Consider the following 22,882-nt stretch of genomic DNA (forward strand, 5'->3'; position numbering starts at 1 on the left):
AAACATGGCTTTTTGATCTAAAAGTAAGTCTTCCTACTCATAACTAATTAGATGCGAGATAAATGCGCAAATACGTGCGTACGGCTGAACAACATGCTGATGTATGATATTTTCACTTGTATTTGTGTGTGTATGCTTTATTTTTGATTTTTAAATGACAATTAAAATGCTTATATATCTCAAAAATGTGATTTTGGAGTTATGTTCTGACCAAACACCACAGAATTATTCTACAACTTTTTTTAAAACAAATTCATAACTATCGAACAAAAAAAGTAGACTTTAATCGAGAGGTAACGAGAAACTTAAAATCAAATTATACATCAACAATGTTATTCCAATTTTTTTTATTACATTGTAACGAACACTTTATTTGTAAATTTTACGTTTTATATATCCATCTTTATTATTTAAATCTAACCATGTTTTCCACTATGTCAAAGTTCCTCAACTCTTCCGATGAATAGAATATTATTACTTTTCTTGTGATAAATGATAAATAAAAAAGGATGATCTACAAAGAACTCTGGCAATATTTTCAAACATCTGTTCTGCAGAACAGCAACCGACACCGCTGCTGCTTCGCTACCTTCTTCATTGACTTCTAGAGCGGCATTGTGAATGATTTCAGACACCCCAAGTCCTTCAGAAACACGAACCATGCGTTTGAAATTCCCTTTGTTCGAAAATATCCTATGTACACCTAAATCTTTGAGAGTTTCTTTGAGATTCTTCGAATAATTCACCCGGAATTTAGGTAGTGAAACCTCAACTTCTGTTTTGTGCATTCGTTTGATCAATGACATTAAAAAGTCCGTATTTAAGTCACGTTCTAAATTTGGTAGACCACGATTTATTTTACTCAAAAGAAGCAGCATGACTACGTTTTCTCCTTCATAAGGCAGTTCCAAAGCTTTGAAGTCTTCATTTTCAGCATACCTGAATGACTTTTTTACAAACATCATAAAAACTTCCTTCGAATGGTTTTCTAATCCATGATTCAGAAACCTCCACGGTCTTGTATACTCTGGGTCAAACTTGTGAAGCCAACTGCCTTTGAAATAAATGGCATTGGCAAGAACAGCAGCTGTTGAAGCCTCCAGACTATCGAAGACTTTATGGATCCTACCTCGAGTTTGTACTCTGACCCACTCATTAATATAATCAATGGCCTTCTGAGTTTGGTTCTTGAAATCTAATTCTAGGGCATTGGCGTTATAGAAATTTTTCAAATCCTTTTTATATTCCGTGGTAAGTCGGAAATCCTTATGCAGAAACAGGGAGTTGGCTATCGAAACAACATGGGCACCGTGCTGCTGGTTTAGTTCATTTAGGATCAAGCCTAAGTTTTTATGTATTTCTTCTTCCGGGATATACGTTGATTCGAATCCCAGCACTTTTCTCATTTCATTTGCCGTCTCTCCTTCGGTACCTCTAAGGATCATCGCCATTGTAACATATATGCTAATAGGAGAGAAGAATATGTTGCCATTTTTTTGACACAGTTCACGATAGAAACGGATGGCGAAATCATTGTTGGCGCCGGTTATCGTATTCAGGCTATGCCCGATCTATTGAAAAGAAAATATAATTTCATTACTAAAATTGGATAGAAAAACGCCATTAGAGACCAATTTACTTAATTAAAATCTCAATGATTTATGAAGTTCATTATAGGCGGTGTCAGGGCCGGAACTAGGGGGAGGGGGAAGCGAGAGGGCAACTGCTTCGGGTGGCAGTTTTAGGGAGGGACAAAGAACATATAACTGTTGTAAAATTATCGAATTTTAAAGTTGTGGGGGCGACAAAAATCCTAGTTACGGCCCTGGGTGGTGTTACCCGAAAAACTGGAATATAACATGAAAAAATCTTAGTAAAAAGATATAAATTTAGCTGTAATGGTTTCGCTTCGGTAAAATAACTAAAAGAAAAAATTTTTATATCCCATATAAAAAAATGGAATTTGCGTCTATTGCACTAGGAAAACTTAATTTTACTCCGTAAAATTTGGATGAAAATTTGTTGATTGTGAAATTCTTGATATTTGAAATTTTTTGTGTTTTTCCGGTCCTAAACGAAATTTTTTGGGACTTCGCACGTAAAAAGTGGCCAAAATCAAGAATTTCAATCACCGATATCTCAGCAAATTTTTATTCCATTATTACATTATAAATTTCTCTGAGTAGAATAAAAAGAATGAGCAAATTTTACTAACTCAAATTCTTTTGATACGTTTTTATATATGGATTATTAAAATTTAAAAATTAAAATATAAAAATTTTAATTTTTATATACGTAGCCTATATATATGGATTTTAATAAAAATTAAATTTTAATTTTTAATCTTTATAAAAATTTTAATTTTTATATTCCCTCCAATTTTTATTTTAAAGATATGCCTCTATATCACACCTGAATTTCCCGGTTTTTTTTGCCGATATTTTTTTTTCATGCCTATTTAAATTTAATTTCAGCTGCCAAGAATAGAATTTTCAATCCTATCGGACACTGTTCGTGAAACACATCAAGTTTAAAAACTTTAAAATACCATCAACGTTATTAATATTCTAGACCAGCCATCTCTTCAACCTGTTCGCGAGCGGCGCGGTACGGAATGAAGCATCCAAGACAGGCCCGTGACTAGGCTGGGACAACCGGGGGCTGCTCCGGGCTGATTACAGGAGCCCTACAAAAATTTACACTTATTTTGCATAATAGCCCTTTCAACAGGGCCCCCGAGAAGGCACACTACGACCCTGATCCAAAAGGTAGCCACTGGATAAATCCAGGTCGACTCATCATCCGCCATTAATGCGCAGTGTGACGTCAGTCTACAGGTAATATCTGTTCCCCCGTGCCGTTTTTTTTAACGATTAGACGTCACATTGAATAGAAAACTGGTTTTCCCCCACCCTCGATGAGCCCGCTAGGGATTTTTCAAGGTGTATTATCCAAGGGTGCTCGATTTCGTACTCGTGATCAACATCACCTTTAGAAGATAAGCTGGTTATGTCGGATACGAGTTTGAACCAACATCTTCTATAGCAGAAAGCCTCCGCACGAAGCTCGTGACGGAAGTCTTCCCATTTCACCTATAGCTATGTATATACTGCACAAAAAAAGTAGATTTCGCATACGTCGGACTGCTATATCCAATAGCTACAGTTGAAATGGACGACTTCAGTAACGCCAAAGGTTCACGCGAAGGTGTCGGTTTGAACAGGTCTGGATGCTTCTCAAATGATAATGGACGAAAATGGTACTCGTGACCCGGAAAAAAAAGTCCCCTTTTTCAGACGTATTGTACATCAAGTTTAAGAGCTCATGAGCATCAGAAAATAGATCGACTAGACATGATATAAATACACATGGATTCATGTATGCGATGTGTCAGCATTGTGTCAATTCAATCAGCACATACACACGAATGCAAACATTTCGGTTTTGTGAATTCCTATTTTCGCTTAGTCCAGAGTTTTATTTCGACATGTCGATCGTATTTTTCCAGTAAAACCTCAAAAGAGCAATTCTCCTTAAATATACCACATGATCCCTCATTTTAATGCTAATCACCAGCTGAAATTCACACTGATTGCGTGCGATTCCCGAACTTCATTCGAACGATTAGATCCATCCTCGAGATCAACGCTTTAGTGTAATCCTATAATAATTTCTCTCATGTAATAAATTATAGATGCTGCGTCAGTTTATTTTCTAAATTATAAGAAATATTCAAAATTCGAGATTTATTTTCAAAATTTCCTGACTAATATACACAATAACATACAAAATCACGTGGGGAATAATAAAATGGATAGTGAACTCAAAAAGTCCAGGCACAAAACTAGAAAATCAAACTCATCTTACCTAGATGCAGTATCTTGGTTTCAATACGAGATATCAAATTATAGGGTTTAATAAAAATATATAAATGCCTTATTTAACGATCTCTAAAAAAATTTAATGTAAATACTGCTAATATTTCAATAATTTCCAAGTTCACTGAAAATATCCAAAATAATCCGATAATTTTAAACTGATTTATTTCTAAATATTACTTGTGATACTCATAACTGAAGAAATCGGAGACAAATACATTTCATTTGTTATATACAATATTGTCGGATAAGTCATTAGATCTTACTCGATCAAATAACACGTGCTTAAAAACTATTATCAAAAATTACTCACCCCAGCCGCAATAAACAATATGGGTATTGTAATTGTTAGTTTATACATTGTGTGTGGATTCCCCAATTTTTTTTTGTTTTTGATAGCATTGGTAACTTTCCAAGATCCGATTTTCTTTGTCTGTGGTCACGTGTTATGGAATTTCGAAAAAGTTACGATCAAAAAACAATCTATTCGAAATTCTTCGGAAGTTTCGAGAAAGTTCTATTAAAGGCGATCAAGGTTACGATTTTTTCCAAGATTATGGGACTTGAAAATTTGTTGTTTTTTCTATAAAGAATACTCGATATTTAATGTCAGTATAAACGTATTTCAGGGATTACATTCTTCACAATGTGACTTTTCATTGCCGTTGATAGAAAATATAGGTTGTGTCTCCAGTCACACATTACCATAAAATACGCTCACTGAACTTTCTGAATAATTTTAACGTGACTTGGCCGCCAGGTGGGAAGTTTTCGTTTGGAAAATGATATATTTTTCAGTGAATTGTAAATGGAATTAAAGCACTAATAGTAAAAAAAAACTTGGAATTTTTATAATAGAATTTTATTTCGAAATTTAAATTATTTACAATATTTTTATTACATTTTATATTCAGTTCTTCAGAAGCAACAAAAAACGTGAGGATCACATTATTATTAAATAAAAAAAAAAAATACATCTCATTTGTAAAATAAAGGTGAATTTTTGTTCACTCAATCTGATTTGTGAATTCTCTCACTATTATTAATAGTTATAATATCATCATTATTATCATGCACAAGGACACGCATATAAGTCTAGAATTCTTCAACACGTCCCATGAACAAAATCATTCCGTTTTTCTTGTTATGTATCAAGAATAAAAATGGATGATCGCAACGGAATTCTGGTACGATTCTCAAACACATCAAAACACATACCACTTCGGTTACCGCAGCAGCAACACTACCTTCTTCGTTGACGTCGACCACTGCCTTGTGAAGAATTTCTGAAACTAATATTTCGTGATCACTCAAGGGTTTGAAATCGGCTCCATTTCGAAATATCTTTTTCAGCCCTAAACTTTCAAAAACAGATTTCATTGATTTCGAATACTTCAAGTTAAATTTAGGCAAGGAGACATTGACTTCTTTTTCAGTCATGTTCCTCCTCAAGGTCTCAATAAACTCTATATTTAACTGTTTCTCAAGCTGCGAAAGACCATCATTAGCTTCTGGTAGCAATAGAAGCATTGATAAGTCATCACCTTTATAAGGAAGTTCCAAAGCTTTATACTCGGGTGTCTCTAAGTAACGAAAACCTTTCTCTATATTCATGGTGGGAACTTGGAGAGGGTTACTTTCCAAGCCTTTGTTGAAAAAAACCGCTGGATAAGTAGATGTGGGATCGAAGGGATGTTCCCATTTACCCTTGAAGTACACTGCATTTAAAAGAATTGCGACAGTAAGGGGATCTAAGGAATCGCAGATTTCCGAAATCATCCCCCCAGTTTTCTCTTTAACCCATTCATTAATTTTCTGAATAGTGAGTTCCACGTCTTTCTTGAAGTCAACTACCCACCCTTCAGCGCCATACTTTGTTCTTAAATCGTCAAGATACTCGGGTACTAGAGTATAAATTTCACTGCTAACGACCCCATTAGCTACAGTCAGGACATAAGAATCAGAGGTTTTTTGAGATATTGATGTTAAAAGCCTTTTGAAAGCTTCGTGGACGCTCCCCGAATCAAGTTCAGTTGCTTCGTAACCGATTACATTTCTCATTTCTCGTTCTGTTTCACCCTCAGTTCCTCTGAGAAGCATTGACATCGCGGCGCAAATACTGAAGGGTGAAAAGAATATATTGCCTTCTTCTTCTGACAGTTGATGATAGAGACGAAGTGCCAAGTCATTACTGGACTCGACCAAACGCACGTCCTACAAATAAAAAAAATGAATATTTTCATAAATGCAGACATATACCACAACAATACATCAATGAAAAAGACTTTAATTAGAATAATTCATATTGATAATAGCTAACGATGCATAGTTTTTATACATTGCGTTTTTGAAGACAACCCAAAACAAGTGCACGACGTCTTCATATATAGCAGGCATCTTCAATCCGTTACTCGTGAGCACCACGGTGCTCTCTGAAGTACTCAAGTGCTGGATGCTCGTGTCCGATTTCATGCTCGCGAGCATTTGATCAACGCTCGAATTAAACCCACCTGGTACAAATTATATTCAAGGATTGAAATCATTCTGATTTCATGCATTTGTACGCTGAACTTGTCATAAGGGTGCTCTTCTTTTGATGATGAGCACACACAGTGCTCGCGACTGGAAAAAGGTTGAAGACCTCTTATCTACAGTACCTGCATGTTTTTAGTTTGCCCCCATTGCACGATTAGGAAGCGGAAGCGGACAAAATAGATCGCGTAGAATCAGTAGCTACCGAAAAATCTAGTTCTCCTTCAAGAATATCAATACTTCCATTCTTGTGCATGTAGTCACTTATCTATTTCTGTCAACCCAGTTTTAAACGACTGAGCTAAAACCCAATTTCTGCTCCTTTTCTCATAATATGTGATGGGAGTCGTTCCATTTATTTTTTCCCCAATTCCCGGTAGCCAAATATAATGAAGGATTACATCATCTCTTTATAGGTCTCCAAGTTCCTTCAACCTCTGCGTGTGTTCATTCCTGATGAAATATATATTCCTGTACTGGTTGTATTTCATTCCCAAGGAAAGCTTCAAACAAATAGGCTATTCGGTCCAGTGGAGTAGCCAGGTTTTTGTCAATGAGGAGCGAAATTGAGAAAAATCGCCTTTTCTCTCTCTGTTCCTGATCTAGGAAAATATAATATAAATATATATCGATTTATATCAATAGGCTGGTCTAATTGTCACACAATATAGATTGCTGTCATTTCCTCTCTCCATTCTCTGCGATTAAGGCCGGGATTAGACTATAAAAGTTTGATAAAAGATCTTTTACAAAACTTGGAAAATAACTAATAAGCCCATAAGCCTATTGGTTACATTCGAGCGTTGATTGCAGTTTCCAAGTGTCATGAAAGAACTTCTCCAAAACTTTTACAGTGTAAATCCCAGCATTAAGGAGCTATTGCCCTATTATAGTTTAGCTGGTTTTCTTTCCCTTCATTTTATTCCTCTTCAAGAAACAACTTATCCAGATTCTATAACTCCATTGTGTTTGGTTGTTTTAGGGCTCAGAATCTCAGGGTTGCTTTTCATCTTTTTTTCTAGACGCTGACCTAACGCAAGCTATCAATTCTAGCCGAGGCGTCTATAAACCAGTTGTTATTTTTAGGAGCTCAAAAATCTAGCCATAACTTCCTAAGCTCGGTGGTCTTTCCACAGTAGGATTCCATATCGTACCTAATTTTTTCAGTGATACATTGAGGAAAATGATATATATATAATAAATATAAACGTTTTCATGACATTACTACTTTGAATAGAAACCTATGGAAAACAGAAAGACACACAAAGCGCCAAAATAATAAAAATTGGATAAATAAACACTTAACAGACAAAATTAATATCAAAGAAAAATTATACAAAAAACATAAAAAATACTCCCATGTTAAAGATTATGAAGATACGTATAAAAATTATGACAAAGCTCTGAAACAAGAGATCAAAATAGTGAAAAATGAGTACTTCAGGAAAAATGTTTTAAATTGTAATAATGATATTTGTAAACAATGGGAGTTCATAAACCAAACATTAACAAATAAAAAAAAATTACCTTGCCAGATACAGCAACTTGTAAAGAAATGGCTGAAAACTTTAATGTAGATTTTATAAATCGAAATTTAGATAATAAGCAGTCTAATGTAGGAACTTCTTTAAACTTTGAAAATAATGCATCGATATCTTCAATGATTATAACTAGCATTGCAAATAACGATCTACACCAAATAATCTCCAAACTGAATGAACATAGAGCGACAGAATATGATGGCCTTACAGCAAAAATGATCAAAATTATAGCCAAATATCATAATAATGTTATTGTACCTGATTAATATTTATATCGCTAATTGAAGGAAATTTCTTATCCAGAACTTAGAGTATCTATTGTACACCCGCTTTTTAAAAAGGTGACAAAAACCTTTTATTTAACTATAGACCAGTCTCAGTACTCCCTATTTTTTCAAAACTAGTTGAAAAAAAGCATGAAAATAAAATAAATAAATTATTTAAAGCACATAGACTATTTCGCTGAGAATCGATATGGATAACAGGAAAATCACTGAAATGGCAATCGCAAAAGTAAATGAATACCTACATCAAAGTTTCAACAACAATAATTACTCTATATCAGTTTTTATTGATTTGAAAAGAGAATTTCATACTGTAGATTTAACTCTATTATTGAATTAATTAAAGAAAATTGGAATTCGTGGTGAGTTTTTGTGATGGACGAACACAGGCAGTTAGTATAATGAACGAAAATAGCAATTTTCTTGAATTAAAAAAAAGAAATACCTCAGGGAACAGTGCTCGGGCCCACTCTTTTTCTAATCTACATTCAGGGCCGGACTTCGGCAGGTGCGAAGGGTGCTATCGCACCGGGATGCTAAATTTTTGGGGCCCCAAAAGGGGATAAAAATGTTTTGATTGCATTTTGACTTCAACTTCTTAGCAAAGCAATAGCTTAAAATTCAGTCCAAGATAGAGAACCTCTAAGGTTTTAGGAGACAATCAGTTTTCTAGCCCTGAGAGCCCCAAATCTTCAAGTGCCTGGGGAAGCACTTGCAATTTTTTCACTGGGAAGCGTACACTTTTGTCCATATTTATTGCCGGAATTTTTTATATGACTACGAAGGAGTTTTACAGTCGTTCTCGGGCACCAGAGTATCCAACGACAATATCAAAAATTTGATATTGTCGTGTATATAATTAAACATCCATATTTCAGAAGTGAAGTGTAATGACTGAATAATTGCACTCTTTGTAGACCCGTTGTTCTCCGTGGCGAAACTTTTTTCAAGGGGAGATCGGCTCGCATTTTTGCGTCTCGAAGTTGGGAACCACAGGAAACCAACTTCAGCCGACCACCACTGTGGTGACGGTGGGGCTCGAACCCGGGTACCCGCGATGCGAGTCCGTCACTATGACCACTTGACCACCACAGCGCCACATTGCTGACACTGTCACCAGATGGTGACTTATCCGATGAGTTTGTAATGCATGAGAGCAATCAATGCGACGTGAAAAATTCTTTAAGACCTTAAGTGGACTGCCACTTGTTTTTTATTTATCTCCATAATATCTCGCGGCAACCCTTAGCCGATATCGCGGCACCATAGGGTGCCGGGACACACCGGTTGGGAAACACTGGTCTATATGCTTACAGTTCGGCAACTCTTCCAATGATGATCTTTGGTTGACCTCTCTAAAGTAAGTTTTAAAGTTCTAATAATATGTAGTTCGAAAATAATTATTTTCCTATCTGCCGTAATCGTCTTATAACAATAAGGCATTATTTCTATATGAGAATATAAAAATTCAATGCACACACACACAATAAAAGCTTTGAAACTAACTTAATAAATGACAGTCTCAAAAAATAGTACATAAAAAATAAATTTATTAATAGGAGTTACATGAAATAATTTTACGCAACAATTGAATCGGATATAACAATCATCTCTCCATGAACTAATGAATTACACTGTCTGCGTACAGATTATATTAAGCATAAGCAAAATTTCGCTAGTGTAACTTATTGTGATTGAAACTAAGAGATGGGAACGGAATTTGTTTATGCTCAAAAAATGCATATGGTATTTGAGTAATGTCTATAGTTCATTAACTCTACCCATGAAAAATATCATATTGTTTCTCTTGTCATAGATGACAAACAAGAATGGATGATCAGCGGTAAACTTGATTTCTGGTGCTACAACCATACAGTATCCCACCATGATGACAGCGGTCGCAGCAGCTGCCTCACTGCCTTCCTCGTTGACATCAATCACAGCTTTATGGATAACTTCTGAAACTTCGAGGCCTTCTTCCTCACTTAGCCCCTTAAAATTAGCAAGACTGGCATCAAACACGGTTGACAGACCGAGATCTTGAAAAACTTTTTTCATGCATTTCGAATATTCCAGATGGAACTTGGGTAACGAAACGGTAACCTCGAGGCGATGGAGATCTCTTCTTACCGACACCAAGAAATCATTCTGCAAGCTTTTCTCGAGCTCTTCCAAACCGTTTCTTTGTTTTGGAAGTAACAATAACATAGCAATATCATCACCTTTGTATGGCATTTCCAAAGCGGTAAAAGTTGGTGCTTCCATGTATGAGAAGTGCTCTTTCATGGTCATCATATCCACAGCCTTTGCTGCATCATCCAAGCCTTTATTGAAAAATTCTCTCGTTCGAGTTCTCTTTGGGTTGAATTGATGTTCCCAGGAACCTTTGAAATAAACGGCATTCAGTAAAACCATCACTGTAGCTGGATCAAGGGGCTCCAGAAGCTTTGGTATCTTTTCACGAGTGTTAACTTTCACCCAGTCGTTGATCTCATCAGTGACTACTTGAGAACCACAGCTGAAATCCATTTCCCAAGTAGAAGCCTTGTAAAGATCTTTCAAATCACTCTTGTATTCAGGTATGACAGAGAATGTTTTCTCACAAGCAATCGCATTTGCGATTGCCAATATGTACGATTCTTGAGAAGTAGAAATCGTTGACATAAGGTTCCCGAAGTTGCAGTGAATCTTGTCGGTTGGTAAGTCAACAGAATCGAAGCCCAGAAGTTTACTGATCTCATCAGTGGTTTCTTCTTTGGTGCCCCTTAAAAGCATGGACATGGCGACTGAAAGGCTGAATGGCGAGAAGAAGACGTTCTCTGCGGCTGCTATCAACTGCTGATGCACACGTACAGCGAAATCATTGTTTGCCTTGCCCAGTCGGTACACAGGGCTGTCGTAGCTCTCAGTGGTCTCTGCCTGGAAGAACAAAAGCTTCAGTACTCAGTCTGCCAGTCTTCCACTACGCAGTATAGTCATAATAAATAAAACTGAATCCATAAAAAATAACCCATCGTGCTTCTTATACAGTTCTACGTCAGTAGAAAATTGGGCTCAGTCTCCACGAATTTTTGTATGCCTATTAACTTTTCAGATTTACGGCATGTTCGAAGTTCTCCGTTCTAGTGTATATCAAGAAAGATTTCGCGAAAGATTTCAAAACTACAAATAATTAAAAATAATAATTGAGAAATAAAAAAATATATATAATCGTACATAAATCGTTGAATGTCATGAAACTTTCATTTCAACTGACTGAAAATACTATAAATTATGTTTAAAATATAGGGCCCATTGCATAACTTCGTTATTTTATATTCTTTGGTGTGATTCAGAGTCATATTAACGGGTAATAGTGAACGGAATGAAAAGCGGTTTAGAAGTAATCGAAGACACTCACTATAGAACTCTGAAATTACTTCTTTTATTATTTTTGGAGTTTCATCGATTCCGAAGTTTTATATATATATATATAAGTTCTGAAATTATTACTTTAATTTTTGTTTCTTGTGTTAACATTTTCACACAGATATTTTTCAGTATTCCTGTAAATTTTGTAATACTGTATGCCTTTTCGATGAAACATATAAAATTGAGGCTCGAAGAGGGGGGGGGGCAAAATTGTTAAAACGTACATGTGTGTCTTGCCTGCACTCAAGGCAAGTTGAATGTGGAGCTTGGGGTTACTGTCCGTGTAGGTTTTTCTCAGACATGCCTGGTTTTGTCCCCTCTCAATGGCATACTATAAGTAAAAACCTCCACAGAGTATGTGTGCACTGACTGTTGTCGAACCAGACTGGACGGAGAGAGAGAATCCCCTTCCTTCAAAATTTCTTAAAAAATTCAAGGAATGAAATTATTGAGTAAAGATTGGATAAATTTGGAGATTATTCACTATCATAAAATTTTTTTACAAAAGTTAAAAAATTTAGCACCCTGGGATTTCAGGCGAAGTATTTGAACTCGTCAAGACATGCTACGGGATCTTTGGTTGGCTTCTCTAAAGTAAGTTTTAAAATTCTAATAATATGTAGTTCGAAAATAATTATTTTCCTATCTGCCGTTATCGTCTCATAACAATGAGGTATTAATTTCTATATGAGAATATAAAATTTAATTCAAACACAATAAAAGCTTTGAAACTAACTTAATAAATGACAGTTTTAAAAAATAGTACATAAAAAATAAATTTATTAATAGGAGTTACATGAAATAATTTTACGCAACAATTGAATCGGATATAACAATCATCTCTCCATGAACTAATGAATTATACTGTCTGTGTACAGCCTATATTAAGTATAAGCAAAATTTCGCCAGTGTAACTTATTGTGATTAAAACTGAGAGACGGGCATTTATTTATGCTCAAAAAGTGCGTATGGTATTTGAGTAATGACTATAGTTCATTAACTCTACCCATGAAAAATATCATATTATTTCTCTTGTCATAGATGACAAACAAGAATGGATGATCAGCGGTAAACTTGATTTCTGGTGCTACAACCATACAGCATCTCATCATCACGACAGCGGTTGCTGCAGCAGCCTCACTGCCTTCTTCGTTGACGTCAATGACAGCTTTATGAATAACTTCTGAAACTTCGAGGCCTTCTTCCTCGCTTAGCCCTTTAAAATTGGCAAGACTGGCATCGAATACGGTAGACAGACCAAGATCTTGAAACACTTTCTTCATGCTTTTCGAATATTCCAGGTGAAACTTGGGTAACGTAACGGTAACCTTGAGGCGATGGAGATTTCTTTTTATCGACAGCAAGAAATCATTCTGCAAACTTTTCTCCAGATCTTCTAGACCGTTTCTTTGTTTTGGAAGTACCAATAGCATAGCAATATCATCACCTTTGTATGGCATTTCCAAAGCGGTAAATGTTGGTGCTTCCATGTATGGGAAGTGCTCTTTCATGGTCATCATATCCACAGCCTTTGCTGCATCATCCGAGCCTTTATTGTAAAATTCCCTCGTTCGAGTTCTCTTTGGGTTGAATTGATGTTCCCAGGAACCTTTGAAATAAACGGCATTCAGTAAAACCATCACTGTAGCTGGATTAAGGGGCTCCAGAAGCTTTGGTATCTTTTCACGAGTGTTAACTTTCACCCAATCGTTGATCTCATCAGTGACTGCTTGAGAACCACAGCTGAAATCCATTTCCCAAGTAGAAGCCTTGTAAAGATCTTTCAAATCACTCTTGTATTCAGGTAAGACAGAGAATGTTTTCTGACAAGCAATCGCATTTGCGATTGCCAATATGTACGATTCTTGAGAAGTAGAAATCGTTGACATAAGGTTCCCGAAGCTGCAGTGAATCTTGTCGGTTGGTAAGTCAACAGAATCGAAGCCCAGAAGTTTACTGATCTCATCAGTGGTTTCTTCTTTGGTGCCCCTTAAAAGCATGGACATGGCGACTGAAAGGCTGAATGGCGAGAAGAAGACGTTCTCTGCGGCTGCTATCAACTGCTGATGCACACGTACAGCGAAATCATTGTTTGCCTTGCCCAATCGGTACACAGGGCTGTCGTAGCTCTCAGTGGTCTCTGCCTGGAAGAACAAAAGCTTCAGTACTGAGTCTGCCAGTCTTCCACTACGCAGTATAGTCATAATAAATAAAACTGAATCCATAAAAAATAACCCAGAATTGTTCTTATACAGGTCTAGATCGGTAGACAATTGAGGTCGGTCTTCATGCATTTCTGAATGCTTATTATTTTTCTTAGTTTATGTCACCTTCATGGTATCGCTCTCACTCGGGAAAAGGACTAATTTGTCGCGGGCCGTGATACGCGAGCATGTTGAATATAAAATATAGACATTGCCCAAAAAGGTACTCAAGATAATCGGTGTGCCGCATAACGTTTATTTTAAAATTTTTTACATTATATTATTAGGTATATCAACATCATTTTCTGACTCACCCTCAAAGACAATGTATAAAAAGTAAATATTTGGTCACACCTCTGGGTGTACATACGTAACCCTGGTAGACATCGTCAAGGTGGGTCCATCTTCCTTTTCGCGAGAGAGAGTGATCTACATTTTTAACACGCGTCTTTACCCAAACAGCACCACACACACACACAATTACTCTCTGACAAAAACTCCATCGCGTGTGCACAATAAGTCGATGGAAACTCCTCCTTTTGGTTAAACACTATCGCCTGATATGTAAAAATGGTTTTCATTGGCTCGCAGGCACGTGTATGAAAACGTGACATTCTATTGTATGTCTCAAGTGATGAGAGAAATAAATGTGATCACATGTTGCGCAACTTGTACGTATCTCTATACAAGAATAATGCGTCGTAGAATTCCTGAGCTAGGGAAAGAAAAGAACCCAAACATGTTGTTTTAATGTATTGTACACTCACGCTGAGTTGGCCTCTGGGTACGTCACGATGGGCGATTCCATTCATATTCTTTCGGTAAAAAGGTCGCAGGCAAAAGGAGCAGGTTGATATTCTCCACTGGCGTCTTTTGCGCTACTTTAGCGAGTTTTTTTGCCCGTTTCCCCTCCTTGGAAAATGAACCCTCCCTTCACGCGTCAAGGTCAGAGGCCAACTCAGTATGGGTATACAATACTTATGTATGAAGCGTGTGGTTTGTGGTTTCGTGGGGGGGGGGGGAGTGCAAAAAGTTTAAAACACTGCTGTGTATTATAGAACAGTGGTCCTCAACCATGTGACCAGTGTTTAAAACACTGCTGTGTATTATAGAACAGTGGTTCTCAACCATGTGACCCTGGGACATTCCAAGGGGGACACGGGCTAAAATTAAGTTGATGAGATCACAGTGGAAAAAAAAACTGTATACAAGTGGAGTATGGTAGAAAAAATAACTACTCTCTCTCTCTATTTGTCTGTGTCAGAATCCGATAGAACCCATGAGAGGGAGGCTGACGGATCCCCGCGGTCCGGAGATCAACTCTTAAAAACAATTATTTTTGTACAAGAAAATTTATTTAGAAGTCAGTTATAAAGAAGTAGAAAACGTTTCACTCTTGGATCTGGGGGGGGGCACAAAAAGAAATAGGTCCAATGGAGACCACGAACAAAAAACAGGTTGAAAAACACTATCATAGAGCAGTGTTCTTCAACCGCTGGTCCGCGGACCAGTGCCGGTCCTTGGGAATTTCCTACCGATCCGCGAAACATTCCGTCCAATTCAAGTAGCCGCTAAATAATTATACATTTAATAAATAAAATACGGAGAGAGTCTATATATATATTGGTTTTTATTTCTGTTTTTGGCCGTCAACAGGTTTGCGAATCATTTCTCATATTTATATATTTTTTGCGGGTCCTCAAATTATTTCAGCTATTTACTAATTTTTGCCGGTCTGCAAATTATTTTTCCAACTTATGTGTTTTTTCTGCGTGTCCGCAAATTATTTCTCCCATTTTCACCTGTCCGCGATATTGTTAAACTATTTTCGACGGTCCACTGTTGTAGAATTGAGTGTGTGAGTACAGTAGCGGTAGGCACGTACTTCTAACCATATAGGAGCCCTAGAACACCACTTATTCCTGGAGGCCCATGGTTATGTTAGATGGCCTTGCCTCCCTTATCTTACCCAGAGCCCCCATCTTCTGGAGTGAGGCCCCTTTCAATAAATAATTTGATTTTTTCTTTTAGCAAGAAATGTTTTTTTCCTTTTTGAATGAGGTCGATTTCGAGATCATTCGGCTAAAGTCCAGTGAGCTTTCTTGATCCTGGCTCTATTCAGGGCAATCTCAACGTCATGGGCTTATTAAAGTGAGCCCATGATGTTGAAAGTTTTCTTGCTTTCACTTGCGGAGATAAGAAAGCTTCGTACTTATCTGTGTGCTGGGCTGCAATTGGGATAGGCAGGCGGGGTTTTTTTTTTTTTTTGGCCCTGTGTGCCAAACCAGAGCGGGCGCATATTTCACCCTTTAACCTCTCCAACTTTGCAAGGGAGCGCCAAAATACGTCCATTACCCTAGCTGACCAAGCATCTAGTTGTGAGTTGTGGCAATGTCTGCGTGTGTGTAGAAGTAACAGCTCACATATTTACTACTTGTCCTCGAGGGGTGTGGGTCATAATCCCGACAGACGAAATCCCGACAAGTCACAATCCCGACAGACGAAATCCCGACAGGTCAAAATCCCGACAGGGTCGAAATCCCGACAAGTCAAAATCCCGACACGGTCAGAATCCCGACAGGTCGAAATCCCGACAGGTCAAAATCCCGACAAGTCGAAATCCCGACAAGTCGAAATCCCGACAGGGTCAAATTCCCGACACGGTCAAAATCCCGACACGGTCGAATTTAAAAATTCAATTTCGCCGTATAAGCCGCACTTCGCGATTTCTGTCGGGATTTGAATTTCTCGCGGCGAGGGGCGTTGGGGCGCCGATGAGAATGATAAATTGCTATCAAATAAATTTTCAAATTTCAATTTCGCCGTATAAGCCGCACTTCGTGATTTCTGTCGGGATTTGAATTTCTTGCGGCAAGGGGCGTTGGGGTGACGATGAGAATGATAAATTGCTATCAAATAAATTTTAAAATTTCAATTTCGCCGTATAAGCCGCACTTCGCGATTTTTGTCGGGATTTGAATTTTTCGCGATGAAGGGCGTTGGGGTGACGATGAGAATGATAAATTGCTATCAAATAAATTTTCAAATTTCAATTTCGCCGTATAAGCCGCACTTCGTGATTTCTGTCGGGATTTGAATTTCTTGCGGCAAGGGGCGTTGGGGTGACGATGAGAATGATAAATTGCGATGAAATAAATTTTTCAATTTTAATTTCGCCGTATAAGCCGCACTTCGCGATTTCTGTCGGGATTTGAATTTCTTGTGGCAAGGGGCGTTGGGGTGACGATGAGAATGATAAATTGCTAACAAATAAATTTTAAAATTTCAATTTCGCCGTATAAGCCGCACTTCGCGATTTTTGTCGGGATTTGAATTTTTCGCGATGAAGGGCGTTGGGGTGACGATGAGAATGATAAATTGCTATCAAATAAATTTTAAAATTTCAATTTCGCCGTATAAGCCGCACTTCGCGATTTTTGTCGGGATTTGAATTTTTCGCGATGAAGGGCGTTGGGGTGACGATGAGAATGATAAATTGCTATCAAATAAATTTTCAAATTTCAATTTCGCCGTATAAGCCGCACTTCGCGATTTCTGTCGGGATTTGAATTTCTTGCGGCAAGGGGCGTTGGGGTGACGATGAGAATGATAAATTGCTATCAAATAAATTTTCAAATTTCAATTTCGCCGTATAAGCCGCACTTCCTGATTTCTGTCGGGATTTGAATTTCTCTCGGCGAGGGGCGTTGGGGCGACGATGAGAATAGTGAATTGCGATCAAATAAAATTTTCAAATTTTAATTTCGCCGTATAAGCCGCACTTCTCGATTTCTGTCGGGATTTGACTTTCTCGCGATTAAGGGCGTTGGGGCGACGATGAGAATGATGAATTGCTATCAAATAAATTTTCAAACTTTAATTTCGCCGTATAAGCCGCACTTCGCGATTTCTGTCGGGATTTCCGTTTGTCGCTGCAAGTGGTTTGTGGCGCATACCATGATCGATGGAGATCAATAATTTGGAAATTCATTTACTTTTCCAACTTGGCGAAAAGCAAAGGATTCAGGGTTGCCTTTTTCTGGCATTTATCGATTTTTCTATCCTCCACAAACACTGCTGTTCCTTATTATTTTCTTTGAGAATTTTTCGAAATTCTTTCTCGCTCAAGTTTCAAATAGACTTAAAATGTCAAATGATATTGCACAAAGTTAGGCCGTTTCATGAAGATCTTAATTTAAAATTTTCAAGGTTTTCGAAAGCAATGTAATAGTAGAGAAATATTTTTATTCATATGTATAAAATTACATGTCTTGACAGCTTAATTCACTGATTCATCGCCGAGCCGCAACCACTGAAGGTCAGGCCCGTATCTAGAAATTCCATTCGGGGGGGGGGGGGGACAAGGTGGTCAAATAATATATTTGGCCATGTTTTACCTTATTTCAATCATTTTCTCTCATTTCGAAGGGACCGGATCCCCAATTCCCCCCTTCTCACTACGAAGCTATAAACATAAAATTCTGTCAATAGTTTTATTTTATACTGTTGAGACTCCCAAAAACATTTCTTAAAATTCTATCTCTAAGTTGGTCTTAAGGCTTTGAAGAGAGTATGCAAATTGTGTGGTAGTGTAGTTGCATACAGGGTGTCCTTTAAGAGTTAGTACGGCCATTGTCTTCTCAACCATCCGTGGTAGAGATGATTTCAGTTTGAAAAAATGCTCAAAAGGCGTTCAAAAATTACATTAATTATAAAGTGACTGCACCGTATCTCCTGAGACCAACAAAAAAAATCTAAGTTGACAAGTACAATGTTCGCCGAGATATTTGAATTCAAAATTCGAAGGAAAGGTGGAAAGGACAGCATAAATTTGGGGAAGGAGCGTTGTCGATTAGTTTTTGCTTTCTTTTCATAACTTTTCTCCAGTTTTCGAATTCAAATATCTTAGCGAATATTGCACTGAGAAACATGCAATTTTTCTGTTGGCATCAGGAGAGACAATGCAACAACTTTCAAATTGGAAGTTAAAGGACGGGAAATCAAAGAAAAATTTAGATTTTTTTGTTTTGAGCCACACACTGTATTTTCCGAGGATGATATCACTTTCCGCTATCTATACGAAGGTTTCAACGGTTGGCTGATGCGAGATGAAGTTAGGAAGGAAAAATTCAGCTGTGCTCTTGCTAGGAATCAAACCCACGTTCTCGAGCTTTCTGGGTGAGCCCACTAGACTACAAAGGCAAAGAATATCAATTTTTCCTTGGAACTTGTATGCGATGAACGGTCGGACCTAACTCAGGCCTCTGGAATCACGAAGTGCGGCTTATACGGCGAAATTAAAATTTGAAAATTTATTTGATCGCAATTTATCATTCTCATCGGCGCCCCCACGCCCCTCACCGCAAGAAATTCAAATCCCGACCCGCGGCTTATACGGCAAAATTAAAATTTGAAAAATTTATTTGATTGCAATTTATCATTCTCATCGGCGCCCCAACGCCCCTCGTCGCGAGAAATTCAAATCCCGACAGAAATCGCGAAGTGCGGCTTATACGGCGAAATTAAAATTTGAAAAATTTATTTGATCGCAATTTATCATTCTCATCGTCACCCCAACGCCCCTTGCCGCAAGAAATTCAAATCCCGACAGAAATCACGAAGTGCGGTTTATACGGCGAAATTAAAATTTGAAAAATTTATTTGATCGCAATTTATCATTCTCATCGTCACCCCAACGCCCCTTGCCACAAGAAATTCAAATCCCGACAGAAATCGCGAAGTGCGGCTTATACGGCGAAATTTAAATTTGAAAAATTTATTTGATCGCAATTTATCATTCTCATCGTCACCCCAACGCCCCTTGCCGCAAGAAATTCAAATCCCGACAGAAATCACGAAGTGCGGTTTATACGGCGAAATTAAAATTTGAAAAATTTATTTGATCGCAATTTATCATTCTCATCGGCGCCCGCACGCCCCTCACCGCGAGAAATTCAAATCCCGACAGAAATCACGAAGTGCGGCTTATACGGCGAAATTGAATTTTTAAATTGGACAGTGTCGGGATTTTGACAGTGTCGGGATTTCGACCCTGTCGGGATTCTGACCGTGTCGGGATTTTGACTTGTCGGGATTTCGACCCTGTCGGGATTTTGACCTGTCGGGATTTCGACCCTGTCGGGATTTTGACCTGTCGGGATTTCGACCCTGTCGGGATTTTGACCTGTCGGGATTTCGTCTGTCGGGATTGTGACTTGTCGGGATTTCGTCTGTCGGGATTGTGAACGGAACCCGTCCTCGAGATATGACTGTTAAGATGGCCCTGGTTCTATTGGAGGTTCTGCTGAATTGTTAAAGTAGTCATATTTTGACCACCATATTTCAAGTTACGACCCTGCCTATACATGCCTAGGTATGCACCCACTAAGATATCATATTCAGATTCCTTCAATCCATTACGGTTGCCATAGCTAACCATAATTATTATAGTTAGCTATGGCTAATTATAAATGGCCATAACTATCACAAAAAAAATACGCCAACACGGCGATGATTCTGAATCGAAGGGATCAATATAGGGATGTATACGGATCGATAATAAGAGGTCGCCGAAAGCCCGAATTTCGGACATTGGCCGGGTCAACTGGACTGGCCACTTCGCAAAGTGGCCAACTTCGGGCTTTTGCAGTAATACACACACACACACACACACATATATATATAAACAAAATAAAATGTTAATTCACCCAAAAACTAATGAAAATTTCAAATAGATGCAAATTCAGACTGAAGAAACTTGAAAGAAATAATTCCAAAACGAATGAAAATTACAACCTAACGAAAGAAATTACGTAAGAACTAATGGAAATTTAGATTTAATGAATTAATAATAAGAAAAATGATTGAAAGATGATTCTCCACAGCACACCATTGAAAATTCCAGAATTGTGAAAAAAAACAGTCAATGAAATTATAATTTTTTGATGTTAAGACCCGTCTTAAGAGCATCATGGGTCCCCGGGCCAGGTGATTTCTCTCGGCCTACCTGATAAATTCTCGAAAAATTCAACTACTTCTCATTTTTCTGAGGTCCCCTGTTCTCTTGAGGCCAGGGTGCAGTGGCGTATTTACGGAGGGGGCGACCGAGCTATATCCCAGGGCGGCGAATTTGACGAATGACTGGCCAAGAAAGTTAATTGAGGAAGGGCGGCAAAATTTGTATAAATCCCCAATAAATCCACGTCTTCCCAGACAGCAAGGGACTAGGTCATGATCTATAGTGACCTACAGAGTTTGCAAGCACGTGAGTGTGCAAAAGAGCGACTTAGAGCGTGAGCAAGTATGGGGATGACCAGAAAAGTTATGTGGAGCGTGTGAAAGCTGGTGAATGATCAAAACAGCGACATAGAGCACCCGTACGTATGTGAATGAACAAAAGACTAACCAAGAGCACGTGTGAATGATCAAAAGAGTGACATATAAAGCAAGGAACCATGTTAGTGAGCGACCAAAAGAGAGCCCTAGAGCAGAGGCGAAAACATGAAGAAAACATTCGGGGGGGGGGGGGCTAAAAGTTGCTGGTCGTCCCGTTTATACGAGACTCAAGCGCGTACGCAGGAGAGGGAGGGTGCATTGCGTTTTTTCAGAAATCATTGGGGGCTCAGCCCCCTTACAAAATTTATTTGAGGGGGTCTCAGCCCCTAGGTTCCGGCGCTTATGACCCAGTGCCGTCTTAACGCATGGGCCTACCCGGGCACGGCCCGGGCGCCTCAAGAAGAGAGGCCTCACAAAAATGAGATTTGATTGAAATTTTCTATAATTTACCTGGTAGGGCCTCAGAAAACCACTTGGCCCGGGGGCCCATGGTGCTCTTAAGACGACCCTGCTATGACCTAGATTCTAGGTCCTAGAACGATGATTCTGAACCTTAGCTCGCGGCCCGGTTGATTCCTTTTTTGTGAGTGGAAAGGCCAGCCATACACACCACTAATGGAAAATAAATGAGGAAAAATGAAACAGGGAATCACTCACGGCCCGGTACTCGGCCGCGGCCTGGCGGTTGAGAAACACTGACCTAGAGTGCGTGCAAGCATGTGAGTGACCAAGCAAGTGACCAGTGTACAAGCATATGTGAGTGACCAAAACAGGTACAAGCATATGTGAGTGACCGAAACAGCGTACAAGCATATGTGAGGGACCAAAACAGTGTCCAAGCATATGTGAGTGACCAAAACATGATTTAAAAATTATATCACTGTTTTGGTCAAAACAGTGACTTCACAAACAGTGGTTCTCAACCTATGCGAGCCCGCGGCCCGGTTTCATTCATTTTTGTGAGTGGAACGCCCGTCAAATACCCAACCAACCGAAAATGAATGAGGAAAAAAATCAATCGGCCAATCACTCTTGCGGCCCGGTATAAATGATGTCTGGGTCCGGTACCGTTCCGCGACACATCGGTTGAGAAACACTTACTCACAGCATATCCGATCATTCCGTTTTCTGTCATAGAAAACGGAAAAATCACCCAAATAATCTAAGTTTTATTTATACACAGTAGATGGCAGCACAATTCGTTTACTTATTCACAAAAGATTTTAATGATGGGCGGATAATAACTAATATAGATATATCTAATTTCCTACCCGTTCATTTTCTAAAATAAATTCACAACACAAATAAAACCGGATTGAAAATCAAAGATCCGAACTTACTTCATTTTTAGAAGCCATTATATTTTGTAGTTAGCTTGACTCTCGACACTTGAATAATCAAAAAAATAGGCCTTCCCTACCGATATTATTATAGCGAAGAAATATCTGACACGCGCAAGATAACAACGTTCCACGAATGACTAATGCCCAAAAAAGTTACAACTGAAACGAGAAATTGTTTCAAGTTTCAATAAAAACACGAGCCGAAAAGTTTCGCCCTCAAATGTGTGCAACTAACGGTCACGTCATTGTTGTCATGGCAACTGAATCGACCTCGCGTGTTGCCGACATGGATCACGAGGATATTATTACGATTGTTGGAAAAGATGGCTCCTCCCTGTTTCAGTTCTTTCCCAA

General features: G+C 38.3%; 2 protein-coding genes across 2 annotated transcripts; both read right to left on the reverse strand.

The window, feature by feature from the left end:
• Window positions 1-370: 370 nt before the first annotated feature.
• LOC149072580 (uncharacterized) lies at window positions 371-22,683 on the reverse strand. Its single transcript, XM_089247243.1, has 4 exons — window positions 22,526-22,683; window positions 4,977-6,092; window positions 4,192-4,314; window positions 371-1,571 (listed from the first exon to the last, which is right to left on the reverse strand). The coding sequence occupies exons 1-4, from the start codon at window positions 22,541-22,543 to the stop codon at window positions 438-440; spliced, it is 2,391 nt and encodes a 796-aa protein (XP_089103369.1). The 5' UTR covers window positions 22,544-22,683; the 3' UTR covers window positions 371-437.
• On the reverse strand, window positions 9,766-11,659 carry LOC149072581 (iripin-2-like). The gene has a single exon (XM_089246762.1). The coding sequence runs from the start codon at window positions 11,014-11,016 to the stop codon at window positions 9,997-9,999; it is 1,020 nt and encodes a 339-aa protein (XP_089102888.1). The 5' UTR covers window positions 11,017-11,659; the 3' UTR covers window positions 9,766-9,996.
• Window positions 22,684-22,882: the final 199 nt, after the last annotated feature.

The sequence above is a fragment of the Pholcus phalangioides genome, unplaced genomic scaffold, assembly GCF_987345545.1.
Source record: "Pholcus phalangioides strain wild (caught in Gottingen) unplaced genomic scaffold, Ppha-v1.0 ptg000017l_1, whole genome shotgun sequence".
In the NCBI taxonomy this organism is placed as follows: domain Eukaryota; kingdom Metazoa; phylum Arthropoda; class Arachnida; order Araneae; family Pholcidae; genus Pholcus; species Pholcus phalangioides.

Excerpts from the sequence above, each read along its gene's own strand:
- LOC149072580 (XM_089247243.1), bottom strand. Across the intron at positions 4,315-4,976 it reads TGGGACGTGTTGAAGAATTC|CAGACAAAGAAAATCGGATC; the intron begins TAGACTTATATG and ends AACACGTGACCA. Across the intron at positions 1,572-4,191 it reads TATTGTTTATTGCGGCTGGG|ATCGGGCATAGCCTGAATAC; the intron begins GTGAGTAATTTT and ends TCTTTTCAATAG.
- LOC149072581 (XM_089246762.1), bottom strand. The coding sequence starts at position 11,016 with ATGTCCATGCTTTTAAGGGGCACCAAAGAAGAAACCACTGATGAGATC.